Below are 24187 nucleotides of genomic sequence, written 5' to 3' on the forward strand. Positions count from 1 at the left end.
CTGCGGGGCTCCGAGGGCTGAGGGCCGTCGGGCCGGGGTCTCCGGCGCGCGGAGGGTCTCGGGCGGGGGTCTCCGGGGCGCCGAGGCGGGGGTCGCCGGCCGGGAGCCCACGCCCGAGTCCTGGCCGGCCCGCCCTCCGCTGGCTTCCGGCCGTCCTCGGTGGTCGCCGGCCGTGCGCTGCGGTCCGGTTCTTTGTTCGGAAGTGGCCGGAGCGGACGCCGGAGTGCGGGGCCGGGGCCGGGCCGGGTCCACGGGCGGAGACCGGGCTGGCAGCCTCGTCCTCGCCGAGCCCCGGAAGCCGCTGGCCGCGGCCGGAGAGCAGCCCAGCGTGGCAGGGGTCGCGGAAGGTGACCCGGTTAGTTCATTAACGTTTTGTTCAGAGGAATTAAAGTGAGGGGACGAGCTGAACTTGACCGAGCGCCGGCTGGGCCGAGCTGGGCCGAGCGGCCGACCCCGCTGACCGCCGCTGTGGCCGGCGGCGAGTTAGAAGCCCGAGAGGGAAGCGCGGCGGCGGCCTCGCCGGCGGAGAGGTGGGCTTCGGACGGGCGCTGGCGCCGCAGGCTCGCGTGGGCAGCAGGTGGGCGCTGTCCCCGGGTGTCCCCTTGTCCCCTCGAGGCCGGAGCAGCGCGCGTGCCTGTTGTGATTGGAGGAGCCCGGCCCGGGTTATCTCCGGCGTCCCCGGCGAAGTCCCTCGGGTCCCGGCGTGCGCGCGCGGCCCCCTGCCCCTGGCCGGCTAGGGTCCGGTGCTCCTGGGGCGTGCACCCGGGCGGGATTTGAACTTGAACTTGGGAGGGGTGGATGGGGAGCAGGTGCATCCATTCCCTCAGTCACCGACTCATGGCTCCAGACAGCACGTGTGTCACGTGACGGCGTGGGGTGGGACGAGGCCTCACCGGGCTCAGGGGGCGCCTGCTGCAGACCCCGGGGGAGAACCACTTCCTGGCCCGGTTCCGCTCTAGGGGCTGCCCGTCCTGTGCCTGCTGGGCCCGAGCCACGCCCGGCTGGGGGCTGCAGGCCGGATTCTGCCTGGAACCCGGCCCCTGCCTGCCGGTTCCGGGAGCAGCCTCCGGTTGTGCGGGTTTGGACGTGGAGGGGGAAGGACGTTCCCTCTGGACAGCGCAGGTTTAGACGGGGTGGCGCAGCTTCTCGGCCCCGGGCCGCGCAAGCGCGTGCACGCGCACTCCCTGGGGGTCTGCAGTGTGGCCGCCCCCAGGCCCCGTTTCGGGAGCCGGGGAGACTGGCGGAGCGCGAAGGCGCTGGCAGCCTCGCTGTTCTTCAGCTGAACTCGGTTCTCGAAAGGACGCGGCGCGGCCTGCGCGGACTTTACTGGCGCTGTAGCTGTCACAGCTGCCCTGCCCTGGGTGTTGGTGAGGGTTTGAGTCAGCCCGGGACTCGCGCCCTGCTCAGCGGGTTTCTCTGGGGAAATGCTTTATGACTTCCCAGCTGCCATTTTAGTATTAAAAAAAAAAACCCAAAACTTCTGGAGCATGACTGATCTGTCATGGCCCGAAGACAGAGCGCGGGGCTCAGCTCCCTGCTCAACGGGAGAGCGAGAAAGAGGCCGCCTGAACCGCGGTCCTCGCTGCAGACGCCTGGCTGGGCCCGGGGAGGGCTGTGCCTTTACTGGGTCGTTTGTTTTTAAATCCGTTTATGGCGCCAGAGGAGCCTTTAACTTACATAAATTTAACTATTTGTGCTCAGGAAAAAGAAAAATGGAATTTCGCGTGCATTCTCTGTACACATACATGGCCGGGGTATGTTCCCGTGTAGCGTCAGAATTAGGAACACGGAAGCACACACAGTGCACACACAGTGCACCCGAGGGGCCTGGGGGGTTGCTAGAGAGTTCTCGCCCTGCGGTGCTGCAGGAGCCGGGCTGCGGGCCAGTGACCGCTTTGCCCTCACGCAGGTGCCTGCTCTCCAGGGTGGTCTCCCCACGCCGCGTCCCCGCGCCGCACCACGCCCGCCACGGCACACGCACAGCTGGTCTCTGTTTCAGGAAGTTTGCCCTACGGACGCACGTTGTCACCGCGAATCTGTTGTGACTTTGCCAGTTTTCAGTGAACGTTTTCTCCCGAGAGGAAGCCTGCAGAGCGTTCTCACGCAGCTTCCGAAATCCTTCCTTCCCGTTCGCCTTCGATGCCGTCTTCACGTTGAGCTCCCAGGCGGGTGGAGCGCCCGCGCAGCCTGGTGGAGCCAACGTGAAGAATTTCGGGGCCGGCGCCGCGGCTCACTAGGTGAATCCTCCGCCTAGCGGCGCCGGCACACCGGGTTCTAGTCCCGGTCGGGGTGCCGGATTCTGTCCCGGTTGTCCCTCTTCCAGGCCAGCTCTCTGCTGTGGCCCGGGAGTGCAGTGGAGGATGGCCCAGGTGCTTGGGCCCTGCACCCCATGGGAGACCAGGATGAGCACCTGGCTCCTGCCTTTGGATCAGCGCGGTGCGCCAGCCATTGGAGGGTGAACCAACGGCAAAGGAAGACCTTTCTCTCTGTCTCTCTCTCACTGTCCACTCTGCCTGTCCAAAAAAAAAAAAAAAAATAAATAAATAAATAAATAAAATTTTTATAACGAAGGCATTTTTACATAGAAACAACTTTAGGAATACAGTGGTTCTTTCCCCCGTGCCCCCCCAGCTCCCATCCCACCTCCCTCTCCCTCCCCCTCCCTCTCCCATCTCCTGGCAGGAGCGGTTTCTCCTGTGTGTTTTGATGGAAAGGAGTTACACTGTAGACGTCATCTTGGGAACAGCACACGTGTGTTCTTTCATGACACGTGTGTTCTTTACATGACAGGTGCTCTTTACATGACACATGTGTTCTTTACATGGCAATGTGTTCTTTACATGACACATGTGTTCTTTCATGGCATGTGTGTTCACATGACACGTGTTTCTTTACATGACACGTGTTTTCTTCACATGACACATGTTTCTTTACATGACATGTGTTCTTTACATGGCATGTGTGTTCTTCACATGACACGTGTGTTTCTTTTGGGTAGATGGAGGATTTATACCAACATGATGTGGAGAGCTGGTCATACTGTACCGCGGACCATGGAGAGCTGTCTATGGGTAATGTGAAGGCTCAGCAAGAAAAATAATTCTTAAGCTTCTTTCTCTTTGAAAACTTTGGGATTGGCGATTTTTTGGAAAGCCTGACTTTTTTTTTTTAAGATTTCTTTATTTGAAAAGCAGAGTTATAGAGACAGAAGTCTTTTGTCCACTAGTTCCCTTCCCAAATGGCAGCCACAGCCAGGGCTGGCCGGTCTGAAGCCAGGAGCCAGGAGCTTCTTCCGGGTCTCCCATGCGGGTGCACGTGGCCATCCTCGTCCCCTGACACATGAGCGGGGGCTGGATGGAACTGGCACCCGTGTGGTGTAGCGGTGTCTCAGTGCACCACAACACTGGTCCCTGAAAACTTGACTTTCCAAGAAGGGTGTTCTGTTGCCGCTAAGGTTGGTCTTGGTTCTTCTTCTTTTTTTTTTTAAAGATTTATTTATTTATTTGAAAGTCCGAGTTGGGGGCAGGGGAAGGGTTCCTTCCGTCCGCCGGGTCACTCCCTAAATTGCTGCACCGATTACGGCTCAGCCAGGCTGGAGCAGGAGCCGGAACTGGTGCCCATATGGGATGCCGGCTTTGCCAGCGGCGGCTTAAGCTGCTGTGCCGCGGTGCCGGCCCTGGTGGGTCTTTGTTCTCGCATTTCCCTGCAAGCACTGCAGTCACTGGCCGTTCCTGTCGGTCTGCTGGTGGCCTGTTACCTCCTTATTAGATCACAGATGAGGCCGCCACGAGATGGCTTCCAGGTTTGCAGTTGCAAGAGAGACAGCTTTGCCTTCTGGCTCCTCCGCGTGGGAGACGGCTCGGTGACTGGCGTTTGTTCCTTCCCGGGGACTTCTGAACTTGAGCCAGTGTTTGTAGCTTGCATGGGCCTCTTGGTGGACTTCTGGGGTCCGTGTGAAACACCCTGTACAGTCTGTGTGTGTGCGTGCGTCTTTGCGGGGTGCTCAGCTGCGCTCGCGTACTCAGACAGCTCTCACCCCTAGGTCACACCGATGTGTTTGCCTTCACAACAGATTGTGAGACAAGACTGTTGGGGTCATGGAGTAGTGGAATTTTTTTTTTTTTTTGAAAGGCAGAGTTACAGAAATGCAGAGGCAAGAGAGAGAGAGAGAAAGGTCCTCCAGCCGCTGGCTCACTCCCCAGATGGCCACAATGGTGGGAGCTGTGCCGATCTGAAGCCAGGAGCCAAGAGCTTCCTCTAGGTCTCCCATGCAGGTGTAGGGGCCTAAGGTTTTGGGCCACCCTCTCCTGCTTTCCCGGGCCATAGGAGAGAGCTGGATCCGAAGTGGAGCAGCCGGGACTCGAACCAGTGCCCATATGGGATGCCGGCACTGCAGACCAGGGCTTTAACCCACTGCGCCACAGCGTCAGCCCCTAGTGGAAATGTTAATGGTGACGACTCTTCACCCAAACCATGAGCGAATAGTCGGCTTTCTGAATGTGAATTCTTGAGGTCGATGAATTCACGGCGCCTCTCAGGCTGCTGTCTTGAACAGAGTTTCTGCTCCTGGTGCTTTCAGCTTCAGAGATGAGGCGTGGGCAGTGGCGTGTGGGCGCCGGTGTGGGAGGGGCCCGGGACAGGGGCGGTGCCCGGGACTCGGGGGCATCCCGCAGCTGTGGAGGAGACCCAGCCCCTTCCTGGTTGGACCCCGTGCGGAGTCGTTTTCTCTGTTCTCCCGTGCTGTGCATGGCTCCATTGTTCTCGAGTGTGGTTACACACGTAATGATTCACCTTTATGCGGAAGAACACAATTACACGAAGTGAGGGCTTGCTTAGAAAGCCTGGAACATACAGTAACCATAATTACACATTTGCTAGACTCTAAGGTGGATTCCCGGGGTGACATTAACACGTCGGAGAGAATAAACACCTTTACAATCCTTGATGCTACCTGCCGATTTCTTTCCAGAGGGCTTGCAGTTTGCCTGTTGTAGCTGTGTGGGCGCGTGGACCAGGACCCTGCAAGCGTGCCGTCAGTGAGGGTCAGCGTGCAGAAGCTTTTTTCAAGAAAGTGAGTTCTTGCAAACCAGCGCTTCGCTAGATCTGTTGATTACAGCTGGGCAGAGCACATGTCTGCTGTGGCAGGTGGTTTCGGACGGGATAGCGGTTTACTTATTTAAGGGTAACGCTTGTTTACAGCCTCTGTCAAATCAGGTTGCTTTGCCTAGTTTTCTCACTCGTTGGGGAAAGCGCATTTGCGCTGCCTGGGCTGGGGTCAGCGGTTGTCTAACTGTGGCTGTCACGTCCCTACCTTTCCTTACTTTTTTTCTTGAAGGTTAAAGATCTCTCAGCTCATCTGTTGGCTCCTGGCGAGGAGAGTTGTGACTTGGAGCTCCTGCTGACGTGGCTCATGATGGCCAGCAATTCATTTCTGGAATCTTGGGCTCTTGCCTAAGCCTTCCTTTGTTTTCCAGAAGTTTGTTTATTTGAAAAGCAGAGAAACAGAGATTACCTGTCTTCCATTTACTGGTTCACTTCCCAGACGCTCACAGCAGCTGGGGCTGGCCTTGGCCGAGCCAGACGCCTGTGGGTGACAGGGCCTGCGGCACCTGCGCCTCCCCTGCACCCCCGGGGTGCTGATCCGCAGGAAGCTGGAAGTGGAGGAGCGGGGCTCGGCGCAGGCGCCCTGACAGGGCTGCGGGTGTCACCCTCTGTGCCGGAATGCCCGCCCCGGCTCTGCGTGTCAGCAAGAACTTGCCGGCTGGAGTTTGTCTGTCTGTCTCAGGTAGGATGCTTACTGCAGCGAGAACCAGGGGTGAGTGCCTTCGTGTCCAGGGAGGACGCACTCTGTGGGCGGCAGGGCAGAGGTTGGAAGCCCTCCGTGTGGGAGCAGCAGGGCTCCCACTCAGCCCAGATGAAAGCCTTGTGAGTGGCCTCGCGCAGGAAGCTGCTCTGCCTGAACCTGTCGGGGTGCTCCGGCGCCACACGGCTTCCTGTCTAATTATCGCTGCCTCGTTTCAGTTGCAGCAGTAGAGGCACGGAGGAGGGGGAACGTGGTTGAGCAGCGCTCAGGAGGGGAATTCCACGTCCTGCGAAGCCGCTGAGGTTTTGTTTCTCTGCATTGATTGCACACACACACACACACACACACAGTGTAGGTGAGGGTGTTCGGGGTTTGCTTACTCTTCGCCATCTCGTGCAGCACGACATTGCGCCTTTCTGTGGTGAGATAGGTGTTACCGGCTGTGCCGGCTGAATCCTGCCGCAAGGTCAGGGCACCACATTCCTGCTCAGAATCTTTTCCTGTTTTCCAACTTTGTTTTGAGGCTCGGGAAAAGTTTCTGTTTCCGAAGCGCCCGCGTCCCTGGCGGTGATGCAGTCTGGTTGTCGTTGGTGATGTTGGGTGTGAGTGATGGAAATGGTTTGCGGCTGTTAACAACAAGCCTTCCTCCTCGCGCTGGACCCCGGGTTGGTTTCTGCACGCCGACTGCACATCCAGCCGGTGAGCGCTGGGAAGCACTGCCCGCCGGCAGCCCCTGTTGCCGTGGGCGCTCGGAGCCCAGGAGGAGGAGACACGTGGAAGTGGGCTGTGAGGGGCCAGCCCGAGTCAGGGGCAGGTGGATCCTGGGGAACTGAGTGTGGGCGGGGCAGTGGGGATGGACTGCGGTGGGTGCAGGCAGGTGGGGGAGGAACTGGCCCCGGAGCTGGGTCTGAGAGGTGAGTCGGTGCCAGCCAGGTGAACATGGTCTCCGCTTCGGGCGAAGTGGATGATCGGAGCCCAGGCGCCGCGAAGGGACTTTGTCCCTTGGGGGAGCCGCACATGTCTCTGTGGGCCCAGAGACGAGGGTGTGAGGTAGGGGGAGCAGAGACAGGGTGGGAACGGAGACGAAAGTCCCGAGGGCTTTGGTGTGTGTGGCTACTGAGGACTCGCTGGGCCACAGGGAGCCACGGAGGTTACTTCACATTTTAGGAAGATTTCTCGGACTTGGCGGGGCTGGCACTGGCAGTGGAGAGACCCTTAAGAGGTGAGGAGGGCTGGAATTAAGGCAGAGAGAGAAGGAGAGAAGAGAGAATAAAGAAAAGAGTGAGGGCCGTGCCATCTATGTGTGTGGTGCGTGGGAGGGGCGTGCCATGGTTAGGATTGGTGTGTGGTGCGTGGGAGGGGCGTGCCGTGGTTAGGATTGGTGTGTGGTGCGTGGGAGGGGCGTGCCGTGGTTAGGATTGGTGTGTGGTACTTGGTGGTACATGTGGTGGAGAAGTGCACTGTGCCATTGAAAGGAGATGAGGGAAACAGTGCCAGGCGCCTGCCCTTGGAGGCTGCCCTCCACAGCCTGCCTGGGTGTGTGGGTGTCCCGTGCCCTGAGGCCCCGCTCGGCCGTGGGATCTGGACCCGCAGAGATCATCAGTGCACGGGCGGCAGGAGCGGGGCATGGCGCTGCACGCGGCCTTGGAGGGGCGGCAGGGGAGACGTGGAAGGCGGGCGGACACAGCTAACTTCAGCTGGGCAGGGAGGCGGCGACAGCTAGGGAGCAGCGTCCTGTTTGTGGCTGGGCGACACTGACCTGTGGTGTGCAGTCCTGCGTTCAGTGTTCGCGCACGTCGGGGTGGCCCTCCAGGCAGGGCGCTCGGATCCCGTCTTCCTGTGGGCGTCTGTGCACAGCCCCTGCAGGCTGCCTGTCGGTCGCTTTCTCTGATGACCTTTAATTCCCTGAAACACGACTCCAGCCCTTCTGTCCAGAGACAGCTTTGGGTTTTAGTTGTATTCCCGCCTGTAGAAATGTCCACCGACACTTCCCCTCGGACACGCCGTCATCATCTAAAATCTACCACGAGAAAGGCGTGGTCTTGCCCCTCCGTGGAGCTGTTCCCTGCAGACGTCCCTAAGTCTAAACCTCGGCCACCGCTCCCTCACTCAGGCTTGGGCGCCGTGGCACCTCCCAGCCTGTGCTCCGATTCGCACTCCACACAGAAGTCATCAGAGCGCCCCCCACTTGCCACCCCTCCCGCCGCGTGGGGCGCTCAGGTTTATGGGGTGCTGGCCTCCCGTTGCCCCCCACCCGCCTGACACAGAAACAAGGCCGCTGAAGCTGTGGCTCCGCCTCATGCGTGCAGCGTCGGCACACTCTTGGCTCCCGTGGTCGACGGGCCTGGTTCTTGCTGCGTCGGGTCGTGGTGAGACCGGTCAGTGAGTTCCTCTGCGCCAACTTGCCGGAAGGGCGTCGGGATGCTTCCCGTGCAGTCCTTAAATGTCAGGACGGTAGGGGAATGGGGTGTTTTATATAAACTTGAAAGAGTGCGGCTAAGACATTCCTTAGGAGGCACTAATGTGACTGCGTGAGGGGGTCTGTGGTGGGAGTCCACTGCTTTCTGGAAGGCACGAAGATACCCAGGCTGCACTGTGGCCCAGCAGGTAAAGCCGCCTGCAGTGCCAGCATCCCACATGGGCCCAGTTCAAGTCCCAGCTGCTCCACTTCCGATCCAGCTCTCTGCTGTGGCCTGGGAAGGCAGTGGAAGATGGCCCAGGTGCTTGGGCCCCTGCACCCACGTGGGAGACCCAGAAGAAGCTCCTGGCTCTGGCTTCAGATTGGTCCAGCTCCAGCTATTGCAGCCATCTGGGGAGTGAACCAGCGGATGGAAGACCTCTCTCTCTCTCTCTCTCTCTCTGCCTCTGCCTCTGCCTGTCTGTACTGCTTTTCAAATAAATAAATCTTAAAAAACAAAAGATATTTGACCAATGTGTGTATGTTGAAAAAGAAAAAAAAATTGTTGTTTTATTTGTGATTAAAAAATCAGGAGAGCAACCGCCTGGAGGGTTGGTAGAATCCTGCTGTGCCTTGGGCGTCCTTTCTGGACGGGTGGCCCACGGGCCCCGCCGAGGCTGAACGGGTGGCTCCATCTGTCAGCTTCTTGCTGCTGTAACAAAGTCTTAGAAATGTAGCGGCTTAAATCTACACACCTTTATCCTCTTGTGGTTCCAGAGGGCAGACTCGGGAAGGGTGGTGTCCTTGGACTGGAATTGGGCTGACTTCAGGGCCTGAGGGTAGAACACGTTTCCTGCTTTCCCCGTTGCCTGGCCGAGCCTTTCTCCCATGACATCACTCTGACCCGCCCCCTCTTCCACTTGTAACTTTATGTCTTATTTATTTGAAAGGCGGAGAAGTGAGAGTCAAGGGTACAGCTACCATCTCCTGGTTCATTCCCCCGAATACCTAAAACAGCTGGCGTTGGGCCGGGATGAAGCCAGGATCCAGGAACTCGGTCTAGGTCTCCCGCATGAGTGGAAGGACCCAAACACGGGAGCAGTCACCTGCTGCGTCCCAGGGTCTGCTGGAGCAGGCAGCTGGAGTTAGAAGTGGAGCTGGGACTTGAACTTGGGCACTCCAGACGCCTGCCCCCACTCGAGTGCCCTCTACCCCTGGGCTGTCTAGTGAGGGCAGGCAGTTTAATGCTTTCTGCGGTCTTTGCTGCAGAAGCGTGCCATGTGCAGACGAAGTGTTACCGTATCCACGCAGACTTTGTCTAGCTTTGCTGAGCCCTGGTCATGTTAGAGGAGGGCCCCTGACTCAGCGGGGGGAGGCAGGTGCAGGAGCAGCCGCAGCCAGTGCTCCCGCAGCTCCTCAAGGGGCGGTCCTTCCTCCTGGTTTCAGGTGGTGGAAGCATCCTTGAGCAGTGGCTCTCGGTGGGAAAAAGCTCATTATTCTAGGAGGAGGTACGGGGCGTTGTTTGGTGATCACTCTCCCAGACGTCAGCCTTTCCCCGTGTCAGCGGGAGAGGCCTTACGGCCTGGGGGAGCAGGCGAGCTGCTGTTACTGTTGCGGCTTCACAGGTTTGTGTCAAAGGCTCGCTTGGTAGTCTTCCCTAGATTCTAAGGATGCAAAACCAAGTTTCTGGCTAAGAACGACCGTGCTATCGTTCTTCCCCCTTTCTGCTCTTACTTTAATCTCCCGTGTTCCTTTTTGTTTGTTTTAAAAGCTGATTTACTTGAAAGGCAGAGTGACAGAGCAGGGAGAGGCAGAGAGACATCTCCCGTCTGCTGATCATTCCCTAGACGGCTGGGGCCGGGGCTGGGCCAGGTTGAAGCAAGGGGCCTGGAACTTCATTCAGGTCTCCTCCGTGGTGGGAGGGGCCCGAACATTTGGGCCACCGTTCAGTGCCTTTCCAGGCGCGTTAGCGGGAAGCTGGCTCGGAAGTGGAGCAGCCTGGACTGGAATTGGCGCTCTGGTGTGGGATACCGGCATTGCAAGTGGAGAGTCAACCTGCTGCACCACAGTGCTGGCCTGGATGTCTACTTTTACCAAATTTATGAAGTGAAATATCTTTATTGCAAAAAAAAAAAAATCAGTTGATAGAGAAAAGCATAGGTAAACTCTCTTAAGATTCATTTTCTTTAAAATTTGTTTTTATTTCTGTTAAAGGCAGAGAGAGAGCGTTCTTCCGTCCTCTGGCTCATTCTCCCAGTGCCTGCAACAGCTGGGGGAAGCCAGGCCAAAGCCAGGGGCTGGGAGTTCCACCGTGGGAAAGCAAGAAGGAGCGGCAGGGGCCCAAGTTCTTGGGCTGTCACCCGGCTTCCCAGGTTGTCATTAGCAGCACCTGGATCGGAACCAGAGGTGGGACTGCTCCCACGCGCTCCTTCACGGGTGTGGCATCTCCATCCCCAGGGCAGCTTAGCCCTCTGTGCACAGTCCCCCCCCCCCCCCATTTATGATTAAAAAAAAAAACACTTTAAAAATTGTAGCTATTTAAGAGGCAGAGGGGAAGGGAGAGACAGGAACTCCCATCTGCTGGCTCACTCCCCCGACGTTGGCAGTGGCCCTGGGACTGGGTGAGGCTGGAGTCAGGACCTGAGAACTCGGCTCAGGTCTCCTGTGTGGGTGGCAGGGAGCCAGGCACTGGGACCATCACTGCTGGCTCCCAGGTGCTCGGTAGCCGGAGTCTGGATTCGGCAGTGAAGCTCTCCTTGTTGTTTTAAAGATTTACTTCCTTACTCGAAAAACAGAGATGGACAGAGACAGAGAGAGCTTCCATCCACAGGCTCACTCCCCAAATGGCTCCAACAGCTGGGTCTGGGCCAGGCTGAAGCCAGGAGTCAGGAATTCTGTCAGGGTTTGAAAATAGTCAAATGTAGGCTGGCGCCGTGGCTCAATAGGCTAATCCTCTGCCTGTGGCGCCGGCACACCGGGTTCTGTCCCGGTTGCCCCTCTTCCAGTCCAGCTCTCTGCTGTGGCCCGGGAGTGCAGTGGAGGATGGCCCAAGTGCTTGGGCCCTGCACCCCATGGGAGACCAGGAGAAGCACCTGGCTCCTGGCTTCAGATCAGCGCAGCGCGCCAGCAGGAACAGCCATTGTGGGGTGAACCAACGGAAAAAGGAAGACCTTTCTCTCTCTCTCTCTCTCTCTCACTGTCCACTCTGCCTGTCCAAAAAAAAAAAATAGTCAAATGTAGTTGCTTTCTTTGTTAAACTGTGGAAACCCTAGCTATTTAAGTGAAAGACCACAATTAAAACATCATGGCCAAAAGGGGAATTAAATATTTCCTGTTTTTTTTACTGTAAGATATCTAAATTTATGAAATAACCAGGTGTTTTTCAGGTCCAGACGGATGCCTTTGGAATTGGAGTAGTCAGTTATCCTAGGCAGATGAATGTGCAAGTGCAAAAGTGTTTTTTAAAATATATGTATTTAAGGATTTATTTGTTTATTTGAAAGTTGGAGTTACAGAAAGGCAGGGGGAGACAGATTTTCCATCTGTTGGTTCACTTGCCAGAAGGTTGCAAAGCCTAGCACTGGGCCAGGTCAAAGCCAAGAACCAGGAACTTCATCTGGATCTCCTGCACGGGTGTCAGGAGCCCAGGCACTTGGGCCGTCTTCTGCTGCTTTTCCCAGGCCATTAGCAGGGAGCTGGATCAGAAGTGGAACAACCGGGACTCTAACTGAGAGGGCCCATATGGGATGGCCATGTTGTAGGCGACAACTTGACCCATTAAGCCACAATGCCAAATATATAAATAAGTATATTATTTATAAATATATAAATGTTTATTTGAAAGATATCTTCCATATCTCCCATCTATTGGGGGTAGGGGCGGGGGAGAGAGGAGTGTTCCATCTGCTAGTTCACTCCCCTAATGGCCGCAATAGCTGGGGCTGGCCAGACTGAAGCCAGGAGCCAGGAACTCCGTCCGAGACTCAGAACTGAGGTATTGAGTCTTCCAAGGCTTCCCAGGCGCACGAGCAAGCAGCCGCGTCGGGGTGGGTTAGCCAGGACGTGAGCTGGTGCTCTGTGTGGGGTGTGCTTGTCCCAGACAGCCGCTCTGTGCCGTAAATGCCTCTCCCAAAAGTGACTTTCTTCAGTTACTTATTTGAAGTTTGTAATGTGATGAATTTGCATTAGAATGATGTTTCCATACTTGATGAATCTACAGAGTGATTTGGGTGAGTTTTGGAAACAGCGATTTATTCTGGGTCTGCACTGTAGCCACACCCAGTGAGCCAGGATCCTCGAGGTTTGAAAGGCCCAGGAGTGGGTGCGTGGACAGAGCGCGATGGGACGCGCACGTGCGGGCACGTGTGTTCTCGGGCAGGCCAGAGAGGGCTCCCTTCCTCTCCAGTACTGACTGCGTACGACCGAGGGGGTTTGCGTGTCCGTGGTTGTGGGAAGGGGCGGCCGTGCGTGAGTGCAGCTCTCCAGCTGTAACCCTGCACCTCACGTGGTTTTGCTTGAGGCCATTCAGCGTTCCCCTTAGAAGGTTTTCAGCTTTCAAGCAGGTTTTTAAGAAGAGGCTCAAAGATCAAAGAAGCAAAAACACGCGGCTTAGAATATTTTTTACTCCTTTATTATAGCTACCAAGTTTCTCTGCCTACCCACTTAGCTTCCCTGCGTGTCTCTGCGTGGTTTTCTGTGTTCCTTCTGAGAGGAGCCTTCCCTTCCTGTCGCTGCTGTTGCTACGCAGCCCTGGCCCGGTGCCAGCCTCAGAGCCCGTGTGTGCAGCAGGGAGGGAGTGACCCCAGAGATCCCCTCACCTCCCCAACTTGGCTCTGGGATGTGCGTTTCCGGGCACGGGAGACCTGGAGAGCGGCCGGGGCTGAGTCACTTTTGCCAAGGTGTCTTCTCTAGGCTTCAGTCTTTGCAGGGGCTGTAGGTGTGTCCTGGAGGTGCAGCCGCTGCAGGCAGTGTGCTGGGGGCTGTAGGTGTGCCCTGGAGGTGCAGCCGCTGGAGGCAGTGTGCTGGGGGCTGTAGGTGTGTCCTGGAGGTACAGCCGCTGCAGGCAGTGTGCTGGGGGCTGTAGGTGTGTCCTGGAGGTGCAGCCGCTGCAGGCAGTGTGCTGGGGCTGTAGGTGTGTCCTGGAGGTACAGCTGCTGCAGGCAGTGTGCTGGGGGCTGTAGGTGTGCCCTGGAGGTGCAGCCGCTGCAGGCAGTGTGCTGGGGCTGTAGGTGTGTCCTGGAGGTACAGCCGCTGCAGGCAGTGTGCTGGGGGCTGTAGGTGTGTCCTGGAGGTACAGCCGCTGCAGGCAGTGTGCTGGGGCTGTAGGTGTGTCCTGGAGGTACAGCTGCTGCAGGCAGTGTGCTGGGGGCTGTAGGTGTGCCCTGGAGGTGCAGCCGCTGCAGGCAGTGTGCTGGGGGCTGTAGGTGTGCCCTGGAGGTGCAGCCGCTGCAGGCAGTGTGCTGGGGGCTGTAGGTGTGTGCCCTGGAGGTACAGCCGCTGCAGGCAGTGTGCTGGGGGCTGTAGGTGTGTGCCCTGGAGGTACAGCTGCTGCAGGTAGTGTGCTGGGGGCTGTAGGTGTGTGCCCTGGAGGTACAGCCGCTGCAGGTAGTGTGCTGGGGGCTGTAGGTGTGCCCTGGAGGTGCAGCCGCTGCAGGCAGTGTGCTGGGGGCTGTAGGTGTGTCCTGGAGGTGCAGCTGCTGCAGGTAGTGTGCTGGGGGCTGTAGGTGTGCCCTGGAGGTACAGCCGCTGCAGGCAGTGTGCTGGGGGCTGTAGGTGTGCCCTGGAGGTGCAGCCGCTGCAGGCAGTGTGCTGGGGGCAGTAGGTGTGTGCCCTGGAGGTACAGCCGCTGCAGGCAGTGTGCTGGGGGCTGTAGGTGTGCCCTGGAGGTACAGCCGCTGCAGGCAGTGTGCTGGGGGCTGTAGGTGTGCCCTGGAGGTACAGCTGCTGCAGGCAGTGTGCTGGGGGCTGTAGGTGTGTCCTGGAGGTGCAGCCGCTGCAGGCAGTGTGCTGGGGGCTGTAGGTGTGCCCTGGAGGTACAGCCGCTGCAGGCAGTGTGCTGGGGGCAGTAGGTGTGTCCTGGAGGTGCAGCCGCTGCAGGCAGTGTGCTGGGGGCTGTAGGTGTGCCCTGGAGGTACAGCCGCTGCAGGCAGTGTGCTGGGGGCTGTAGGTGTGTGTCCTGGAGGTACAGCTGCTGCAGGCAGTGTGCTGGGGGCTGTAGGTGTGCCCTGGAGGTACAGCCGCTGCAGGCAGTGTGCTGGGGGCTGTAGGTGTGTCCTGGAGGTACAGCCGCTGCAGGCAGTGTGCTGGGGGCTGTAGGTGTGCCCTGGAGGTGCAGCCGCTGCAGGCAGTGTGCTGGGGGCTGTAGGTGTGTCCTGGAGGTACAGCCGCTGCAGGCAGTGTGCTGGGGGCTGTAGGTGTGTGCCCTGGAGGTACAGCCGCTGCAGGCAGTGTGCTGGGGGCTGTAGGTGTGCCCTGGAGGTGCAGCCGCTGCAGGTAGTGTGCTGGGGGCTGTAGGTGTGCCCTGGAGGTACAGCCGCTGCAGGCAGTGTGCTGGGGGCTGTAGGTGTGTGCCCTGGAGGTGCAGCCGCTGCAGGCAGTGTGCTGGGGCTGTAGGTGTGCCCTTCCTACTTTACTCTTGGGAATCTGAAGAAGATATTCCGGGGATTGTCAGGAGTGCAGGGGCAGTGCAGGAATGTCCTCAGGCCCATCCCTGTCAACATCGGGTGTGGCCACTGTTCAGCCCTGTGTCCATGCGTATTCCTACACGTCACCTGTCTCAAGTCCTCTCTGGACAGTGTAGGCTGTGGAGTGTTTTGTAGCTTGCTCTTTTTTAACAACATAACCCTGCCATTGGAATGCACATATACACAAGTTTTAGTGGCATGCAGGGCAGAGAGGAGGAACCGGACTCCAGAGGGGACGACCACGTCAGCTCACATGGCTCCACAGGGGCTGCAGCGAGGCAGCAGGACCCCCTGGTCAGGCAGAGCGCGGACAGCAGACCGTGGCGTGCTGGTGACCCGGTGACCCCGGGTCAGGAGGAGTGTGGACAGCAGACCGTGTGTGCCGGTGACCCGGTGACCCCGGGTCAGGAGGAGTGTGGACAGCAGACTGTGGCGTGCCGGTGACCCGGTGACCCCGGGTCAGGAGGAGTGCGGATAGCAGACCGTGGCGTGCCGGTGACCTGGTGACCCCGGGTCAGGAGGAGTGTGGACAGCAGACCGTGGTGTGCCGGGTCCAGCTGGTGGCTGTGTGTGGGTTGGTTTGGTCTGCAGCTGAGGGCTTCGCCCCTTTGTAGGCAGCAGCAGATAAGCAGCTCTGCCCTTGGGATGGGCCCGGCGTAGCGTGCCTAGCCGCAGGAGGCTAGTTCTTGCCGTATGGCGTGCTCAGCTGCATACGTGCTAGGGTGCGTGTGGACTGCCTCTGCCGACGCGGCAGCATGTGCGTGACACAGTGCAGCTCGTCACCGTCTTGTTCGCTGTTCAGACATTTCCACGTGGCCCCCGCCCGCTCCTGCTGGTGGAGTGTGGCCCACGTGTCCACGTGGCCCCTGCCCGCTCCTGCTGGTGGAGTGTGGCCCACGTGTCCACGTGGCCCCCGCCCGCTCCCGCTGGTGGAGTGTGGCCCACGTGTACAGATTCCTGTGGTTAGACTCACTTGGTCAGTGGGTTTGACTTTCCAGGTTTTTGATACGTGACTGCCAAATGGATTTCCAGAAAGTTCTGTTTACATTTCATGCCAGTACATGGTGATACTTACTAATTTACTGTTCCCGGCATGGAACTGTTTTTTTTTTTTTTAAAAAAGTATTTCACTGCCAGTCTTTTTAAATACTTTTTTTTTTTTTTTACAAGATTTGTTTATTTTGCCTTTATTCCTGCTGAACTGTGGTCTTTTTATTTTTTACTTGTTGAACTCTAGTGGAGCATTAAGCCTTTGACTGTAATGCAGATTAAAAATATGTTATGAAAAATAAAATCATAAAAAAGGAAAATTATTTTAAAGGCAGTTACATAGAAAGAGAGAAATAGATATATATTCACTTCCCAAATGGCCAGGGCTGGGCCAGCTAGGAACTCCCATCTGGGTGGAGTGGGTGCAGGGTCCCAAGCACTTGGCCCACCTTTTTTTTTTTTTTAAAGATTGATTTATTTATTTGATAGGCAGGGTTACAGAGGCAGAGAGAGAGAGAGAGGTCTTCCATCCACTGGTTCACTCCCCAAGTGGCTGCAACAGCCAGAGCTGGGCCGATCCAAAGCCAGGAGCTTCTTCTAGATCTCCCACATGGGTGCAGGGCCCAAGGACCTGGGCCATCTTCTGCTGCTTCCCCAGGCCACAGCAGAGAGCTGGATCGGAAGAGGAGCAGCCGGGACCAGAACCGGTGTGAAAAGGAGTCCGCGTGCGTCGTGATTTAGCTCTGCATAGATGGGTTTTAGAATTCCGTTGTCTGCATAGGGAAGACGTTGTCTCTCGGGGTCGCCCCCATGGAAGAAGGTGAGGCCTCTCCTGGTGACTGACCGTAACGCGTTGTTGTGGCTCTTGTCCAGTCGGCCTTAATTTTCCCCTTGGCCTCCGAGGCTGTCTTGTGCCCCGGGCAGTGACACAGCCCCTGCCTAGCGGGTTCCTGGGAAGGGTTTGCACGGGGCCGGGCACTTGGCGAGCGCCTGCCCAGCGGGAGCTGAGGTTTTCCCGAGGACTTGGCCTTGCAGCACACGGAGCATATCAGCAGTGACGTTTAAGAAACTTTATCAGTGATGAGTGAGCACAGGAATTTATGTGTGTGTGTTTGCCGCAAACCTCAGGTTCTTCCTTGTAGTTTTGTTAAAGCGTTCACTATTGCGGTACTTTGCCTACAAGAAACTTTGCATTTAAAGCATACAGTGAAATGTTACTGACAGGTTTGCGTATCAGTGGAACCGCTCTCCGAGTGAGGGCACAGAGCAGGGCCTGGCAGGGCCTGCCGCCCCGTATCCGTGCCCGTCGGAGTCCTGGCTGCTCCACTCTGATCCAGCTTCCCGCTGATGCATGGACAGGCAGCACGTGTGAGCCAGGTTCCTGGCTTTAGCCTGGCCCAGCCTTGGCCGTTGTGGCCATTTGGGGAGCGATAGAAGTGGATAAAAGATCTGCTTCTTTGTCACTCTGCCTTTCAGATAAATAGAAAATGAATCTGAAAGAAGAAAGTGAAGTTTGGAGAAACTGGTCTTCTCCTACCTGCCTGGCTGCTGACCTTCTGTGTCCTGCTGTTGCTGCTGCTTGGTGACGTCTGTGCCCCCCCCCCCCCCAGGGCCGTGTCAGCTCTGAGTGACCATGAGGGAGCCCCAGCACCCTGCCCCTCCTCACCCCCTCCAGCTGTGGAGCTGCCCGAGGCCACCCCAGGGCCCCTCCCCACCCCGAACTCACTCACCACGTGCGCTTTTAAGATGTTGGGGAAGGGAGATAAGCCTGTGGGGACGTGGTCACGCCGCGCGTACTCTGGTTTCTGGATTTGCTCCTCCGTGTCTTGTGCCAGCTAAGCTCACGGGACTCTTCAGCAAGACCAGCGGAACTGAACAGACGGTTCCGTGTTCCATGCTGTGTAGCTCTGTATGTCACTCGGGGTTTCAGTGTTCACTTGTACCTGGCTCCCCTCGTCACTCTGCGGCATGCGGTTTGTAGTGTCACCTTTACTCGGTCCCTGTCCCAGACTTGGAGGCTGCTGCCGGTTCTCAGCCCTCTGCTCATCCGCCGGCGTAGCTGGAGGCTAACTGACGCGAGAGATGCCCTCGGATGAAGTGCTTTTGAAAGGTGGCTTCTGTGACAATCTCTGCGATATATACAGTGAAACCCTTCTCCCGCAGGAGAGAGCTTTGAATAAAACTTTCCTTCCTTCCCAAGGGAAGTAGAAATACTAGAAATAGAAAAAAGCGATTCAGAAACGGGCTCAGACCATCAGCCTGGTGAGGAGCGGTGCATGTGAGAGGCAGGCTGGGACTCTAGAGAGCAGGGTACATTTCTCCGTCTCTTCCCAGGGATGGGATTTTTTTTTTTTTTTTTTTTTTGGCCAGGCAGAGTTAGACAATGAGAGAGAGAGAGACAGAGAGTTATAGACAGAGAGAGACAGAGAGAAAGGTCTTCCTTCTGTTGGTTCACTCCCCCAATGGCCGCTATGGCCGGCGCTGCGCCGATCCGAAGCCAGGAGCCAGGTGCTTCTCCTGGTCTCCCATGGGGTGCAGGGCCCAAGCACTTGGGCCATCCTCTACTGCACTCCCAGCCCACAGCAGAGAGCTGGCCTGGAAGAGGGGCAACCGGGACAGAACCTGGCGCCCCAACTGGGACTAGAACCCGGGGTGCTGGCACTGCAGGTGGAGGATTAGCCTAGTGAGCCGCGGCGCCGGCCTCTTCCCAGGAATGGGATCTTTGAGCCAGACTCGAGTTACCGTGTTGCCAGTAGCTTTAAGTTCCGCCTGCACGCTTGGGTTTTCGGTGTGTGCTCCAGTCCTCGCTACCTGCCTGTCCACTACAAGGGATTTGCAGCCCTAACGTCAGCAGGAAAGCAGAGGGTACATGCTAGCGGAGAGAATGCAGGCCGCCCTTGCAGCCACTCCCGGCCTCTGTAGCAAGGTGAGTGACCGCTTCCTCGTGTCAGACTTCCCGCGGGGAGCCGGGTCCTTTATGCAGTTAATCTGGCACGAGTCTTTCTCTTTTTCTCGTGTCCTGGCACTTTCCCTGGGTGACGTTTCTGTTTAACACGGCCCCAGGCACAGTGCTGACTGCTCCAGGTTGTTGCAAAGTAGACGAGGCCGTGATGTCCATCCGGAGAAAATGTGGTGTCGGAGAAGCTCGCTCCGTGCGGCTGGCGCGAGCTCAGTGCGCTGACTCGGCGGTGTACATTCGCTAAGCAGAATTCCGTGTGGCGTGGGTCAGTCGGCAGAAGTGTCTCCCCAGATCGTAGGGGCCCGGCTCTGTGCAGGTGTTCCCCGGCGGCCGTGGTCCAGCGTGTGACCCCTGTGGAACAGGGCTGCTGCGCCAACAGTGGCCTGGAAGGGGGCCTGTGCGGCGTGCTGGCTTTCACTTTCAGTACAGTTTATTTAATAAAATACCCAACACTTTGTCCACTGTAGGCTAATGTAGGTGTTCCAGCCATGTTTAAGGTATACTAGGCTAAACTAAGACGTTTAGTAGGTTAGGGCTTTTTTTAAAAAATATTTATTCGGGGCCGGCGCCATGACTCACTTGGCTAATCCTCCGCCTGTGGCGCCAGCATCCTATATGTGCACCAGAGTCTGTCCCGGTTGCCCCTCTTCCAGGCCAGCTCTCTGCTGTGGCACGGGAGTGCAGTGGAGGATGGCCCAAGTGCTTGGGCCCTGCACCCCATGGGAGACCAGGAGAAGCTCCTGGCTCCTGCCATCGGATCAACACAGCACTGGCTGTAGCAGCCATTTGGAGGGTGAACCAATGGAAGGAAGACCTTTCTCTTTGTCTCTCTCTCTCACTGTTTGTAACTCTGTCAAATAAAAAAAATATTCATTTTGAAAGAGTTACAGACAGAGTGGGAGAGATACACACACACACACACAGAGGGAGAGAGAGATCTTCCATTCACTGGTTTACTCCCCAGATGGGTACAACGGCCAGGGCTGGGCCAGGCTGGAGCCAGGAGCTTCATCTGGTCTCCTGTTCGAGTGGCAGTGTCCCAAACACTTGGGCCATCTTCTGCTACTTTTCCCAGGCCATTGCAGGGAGCTTGATTGGGAGTGGAGCAGCCAGGACACAAAACGGCACCCACATGGCAGCAGCTTTCCATGCAATGCCAGTCCCAAGAAATGCAGCTTTGATGATGATATATTCAGTTTACACTGGACTTACTAGGCTGTAACCTGGCCGTGAGTTAAGGCGGGGCCGGCGCTATGGCTCAGTGGGTAAAGCTGCCGCCTGCAGTGCCAGCATCCCATGTGGGCACTGGTTCGAGTCCTGGCTGCTCCACTTCCGATCTAGTTCTCTACTATGATCTGGGAAAGCAGTGGAAGATGGTCCAAGTCCTTGGGCCCCTGCACCTGCGTGGGAGACCTGGAAGAAGCTCCTGGCTCCTGGCTCCTGGCTCCTGGCTCCTGGCTTTGTGCAGCGCCAGCCATTGCTGCCAATTGGGGAGTGAACCAGCAAATGGAAGACCCCTCTCTCTCTCTCTCTTTCTCTCCCTGTGTAACTGACTTTCAAATAAATAAATCTTTAAAAATAATAAGTTAAGGAGCACGTGTGTGTCAGCCCTCGCCCTCCCCGAAGCCCGCGCTCTGGCGCACGGGGCCGCCTGCCTCTCGGCCGGGGCGGATGGGGCGGCTGGGGCCTCACCCGGCAGAGCCCGGCGCTGTGCTCCGCGGGCCGCAGCCAAGCTGTTGAGGAGTCGGCATCGCCGCTCGCTCTCCAGGTCGAGTCTGGTGGCGCCGTGCACTCGGCCTCAGCGTGTACTACTCGTGAAGTGTGCTGCTCTCCATCCCCACTGCGTGTCGTCCGTGCAGCCGCTGGGCTCACGTGCCCGGGCGTGACGCGGTCTCGCGGTGTGGGGTGTCACCGTGAGCGCCGTGGCTCCTGGGGTCCCGGAGGAGCCCCGCCGGCCCCCCAGACAGACCCCGAGGAGGAGGCCGAGGGTCCGTCCTGGGAGCAGTACTGGGTGCTGCTCTAGGAGAGCGCGCTGTCGCCTCCGCCCTCTGAGGGCTGCTTCTAAGCCCGCTAGAAATGTTTTTGGAGCTAGAAGGAAATTTCAGGGAAAATAAACATCTGAAATAGTTTTAAGTAAAAGCTTGAAGAAATTCTTCCAAAAAAACCTTTTCAGAAATAGATTGTTTTAGAGGTATTTTTTGTGGTGGCGGCGTGTGTGTTGTGTGTTGCATGTATTGTGTGTATGTTGTGTGTGCTGTGTGTGTTGTGTGTGTATGTGTGTTTACTGGCATTCCGTGTCTTCTGAAGGAAGCAGATGAAGTTCTAGACTGAGCAGTGGTCTCTGCTTAGGTTGTTTTAAAAGCAGTAACAGCGGGAGGAGGTTGGGACCGGCTGACCCTCGTGAGGTACCGTCTTCCGCCTTCTTTGCCAAGACGGAACATGGGTGTGGTCCGTGTCCCCGCAGGCCCTGCTGTCATGTGATGGCGTGTCTTTTGGTTTGGTTTGCTCTCTGTCAGCGGAATAAAAGGATGGGTGGAGTGCGCCGGTTTTGCAACTTGGTCTTGTGGTTTGACAAAGAGCAGAGCGCTGTGCAGTCAGCCAGGCAGCAGGAGAGCCAGAAGCAGGAAGGGGCTGGGGGCTGGTGCGCAGGAAGCCCCTCCGCCGGCTCCTCCGCCCCCGTGGCCCTGTTTCCTCAGCGGCCCCGGGCTGCACCGCTCGCGTCGGGAAGGCTGCAACGCCGTCTGGAAGTGAGCGCCGCATCTGGGTAGGAGCTCGGAGAAGACCAGACAGTGTGGTCTTCCTCCCCGCTCCTGCGGACACTTCCCTCCTGCCGAGTCGTGGGGGTCCTGGACGGGCTGTTTGGAGTTCTCCACCGTCCCAGGCCTTCCTGGCTGGTGCTCCCAGGGAACCACTTGAATCCCGCGGCAGAGCGCGCTTTCCTGATGACCCAGCCATCCGTGTTCCCCGCGTGTTTGATCTTTAAGCCTTTCCTGTACCCAGGACTGTTGAAAGCGTCTATCCGTCACACCAGTGGGATGACGGACACTTCACCCGAGCTCACGGGACCCCGACACAGTCGCTTTCCAAAACCACACAGAGCTGGTTTTGCAGACGTTTTCCGTCTTGGAGAATGGGCCCCACAGTTCACAGAATGTGCAGGTGAAACTCCTAACCCTGGTCAGCACCTGAGTTTGTTTCCTGCGCGTGGGGCATGGTGGGAGACACAGAGAAAGAGAGGGCTGTGGGTGGAGGCCTAGAGCTGGACTGGGAAGAATAGGTAGGATGCAGATTTGTTTTAACCCAAATGATGCCTGTTCATAGCTGGAAAGACATTTACCTGGATGCTCACGCAGCAGTGTCCGCCATGGTCACCAGGTGGGAGCAGCCAGGCACAAAGGCCACATGCAAACCCTAGACCCCTCGTTTGTGGCTCCCAGAGGATGTGGGGGCTGCGGTGAGCATGGAACGCTCTAGAATCAGAGTACTGGTGGCGTGGTTTTGTGACTGTACTGAAGGCTACTGACAAATGCTTGGAAAGAGTTGTCAAGACAACATCAGTAACAACATCAGAACATTGATCCCATTTTCAGGTTAGTTTTCTACCTACTGGAGAGGCAGGGGCAGGGGGAGGGGAGGGCGGGAGGGAGAGTTCCCATCTGCCAGTTCACTCCCCAGATGCCAGTCACGGCTGGAGCTAGACCCAGGCTGGAGCGGGGATCGGGCTGGCCGTCCAGGTCTCCCGTGTGGGTGGTGGGGACCGTCACCTGAGCCCTCGCTGCCCCTCCCAGGGTCTGCGTTCTACATCAGGACCTGGAGCTGGGGATCAGACTCGGGAGCTCTGATGTGAGCTGGCGTCCTGCCTGCGGGCTGAGTGGCTGCCCCTGAACTCCCTCAAAGATGTTGAATCTGGGGTGGGCGTTGAGCTGCGGGGAGTAGCTGCTGCGTGCGAAGCGTGTCCCATAGCGCTGTCCGTGTTTCGAGTCCTGCGTGCTCCGTACTTGCAGCGCAGGTGCCTGCTAACGCACCTGGGAGGCAGCAGGTGACGGCCCACGCACTGCCACCCAAGCTGCAGATCCGGATGGAGCTCCTGGCTCAGGCCTGGCTGTTGTGGTGTTTGTGGACTGAACCAGCGGCTGGCTGGCAGGACACTGCCCCCCCCCCCCCGCCCGAGACTGCCTTTCAGATAAATCTAAAAATAAAAATACTGTTAAATCTTCACATAAATATCAGAACCCTCAATATGGCCAGTATACATCGTAATTGATCTTTTATATTTGGAAGCACTGCATTGATTTCAGCCTCATTTAACAATCCACCCGTGAGGGACTGGCGTGATACAGTGAGTTAAGTCGGGGCTTGCGTTCCTGGCATCCCATATGGGTGCCAGTTTGAGTCCCGGCTGCTCCATTTCTGATCCAGCTCCTTGCTAATGCTCCTGGGAGAGCAGTGGAAGATGCCCCAGTGCTAGGGCCCCTGCACCACGTGGGAGACCTGGAAGAAGGAAATGGCTTCGCCCGGCACAGCCCTGGCCGTTGTGACCATTTGGGGAGTGAACCAGCCAGATGAAAGTCTCTTTCTCTCTCTCCTCCCTCCCTCTCTCAACTCTGCCTTTCAAATAAACAAATTTTAAAAAATTAATATATATCTTATCAATAATAACAAATACAAATAAATATTTGCCGTCTTGGAGAGAAAGAGAAAGTCATATGGAACTGAAGGATGGGGTAGGTGCTGTGGCGTAGCAGGTAAAGCTGCCGCCTGCAGCGCCTGCATCCCGAGTGGATGCCAGTGTGAGTCCCGGCTGCTCCACTTGCCATCCGGCTCCCTGCTGACGCACCTGGGAAAGCAGTGGAGGGCGGCCCAAGTCCCTGGGCCCCTGCACCCACAAAGGAGACTCAGAAGGAGCTCCTGGCTCCTGGCTTCAGCCTGGCCCAGCCACAGCCATTGCAGCCATCTGGGGAATGGACCAGTGGAGGGAAGATTCTCTCTCTCTCCCCTCTCTGTAGCTCTGACTTTCAAATAAATTAAAAAAAAAAAAAAAAGAGGAACTAAAATGTTCTAGTGAAAATAGCAGTTCCCTGTTTCACCTTGGTACTGTCCATCTGTCCCCAGGGGCAACTGTTTTGCATTTCCCTAGCTGTTTGCTACATGATTTATCTCCAGATTTAAAGGGACATTCTACTATTTCTTTGTGTGTTTAAGATTTATTTATTTATTTGAAAGGCAGAGAGAGAGAGTGAGTCTTCCATCCACTGGTTCACTCCCCAGATGGCTGCAACAGCCGGAGCTGGGCTGATCCAAAGCCAGGAGCCAGGAGCTTCTTCTGGGCCTCCCATGTGGGTGCAGGGCCCAGG

The 24187-nt window shown here is 57.2% G+C and overlaps 1 protein-coding gene across 5 annotated transcripts in view; it reads left to right on the top strand.

Moving 5' to 3' along the window:
* CYTH1 (cytohesin 1) overlaps positions 1-24187 on the top strand; it is a 99161-nt gene that overhangs the window by 443 nt on the left and 74531 nt on the right. Inside the window, exons 2-3 of one of the 5 annotated variants that reach the window (XM_089316696.1) lie at positions 4970-5071; positions 5336-5785. The exons of 1 other annotated variant lie outside the window; for it this stretch is intronic. In XM_089316696.1, the coding sequence (XP_089172822.1) occupies positions 5722-5785 (64 nt within the window). In that variant the 5' untranslated portion in view covers positions 4970-5071; positions 5336-5721. Of the gene's footprint in view, positions 1-2998; positions 3072-4969; positions 5072-5335; positions 5786-6348; positions 6503-24187 lie in introns of those variants that run through there. 3 more of the 5 variants (XM_070060227.2, XM_089316695.1, XM_089316693.1) reach the window with 3 other exon arrangements.

This window comes from Oryctolagus cuniculus, chromosome 17 (assembly GCF_051225735.1).
Source record: "Oryctolagus cuniculus isolate XC-2025 breed Fujian yellow rabbit chromosome 17, ASM5122573v1, whole genome shotgun sequence".
Lineage (NCBI taxonomy): Eukaryota > Metazoa > Chordata > Mammalia > Lagomorpha > Leporidae > Oryctolagus > Oryctolagus cuniculus.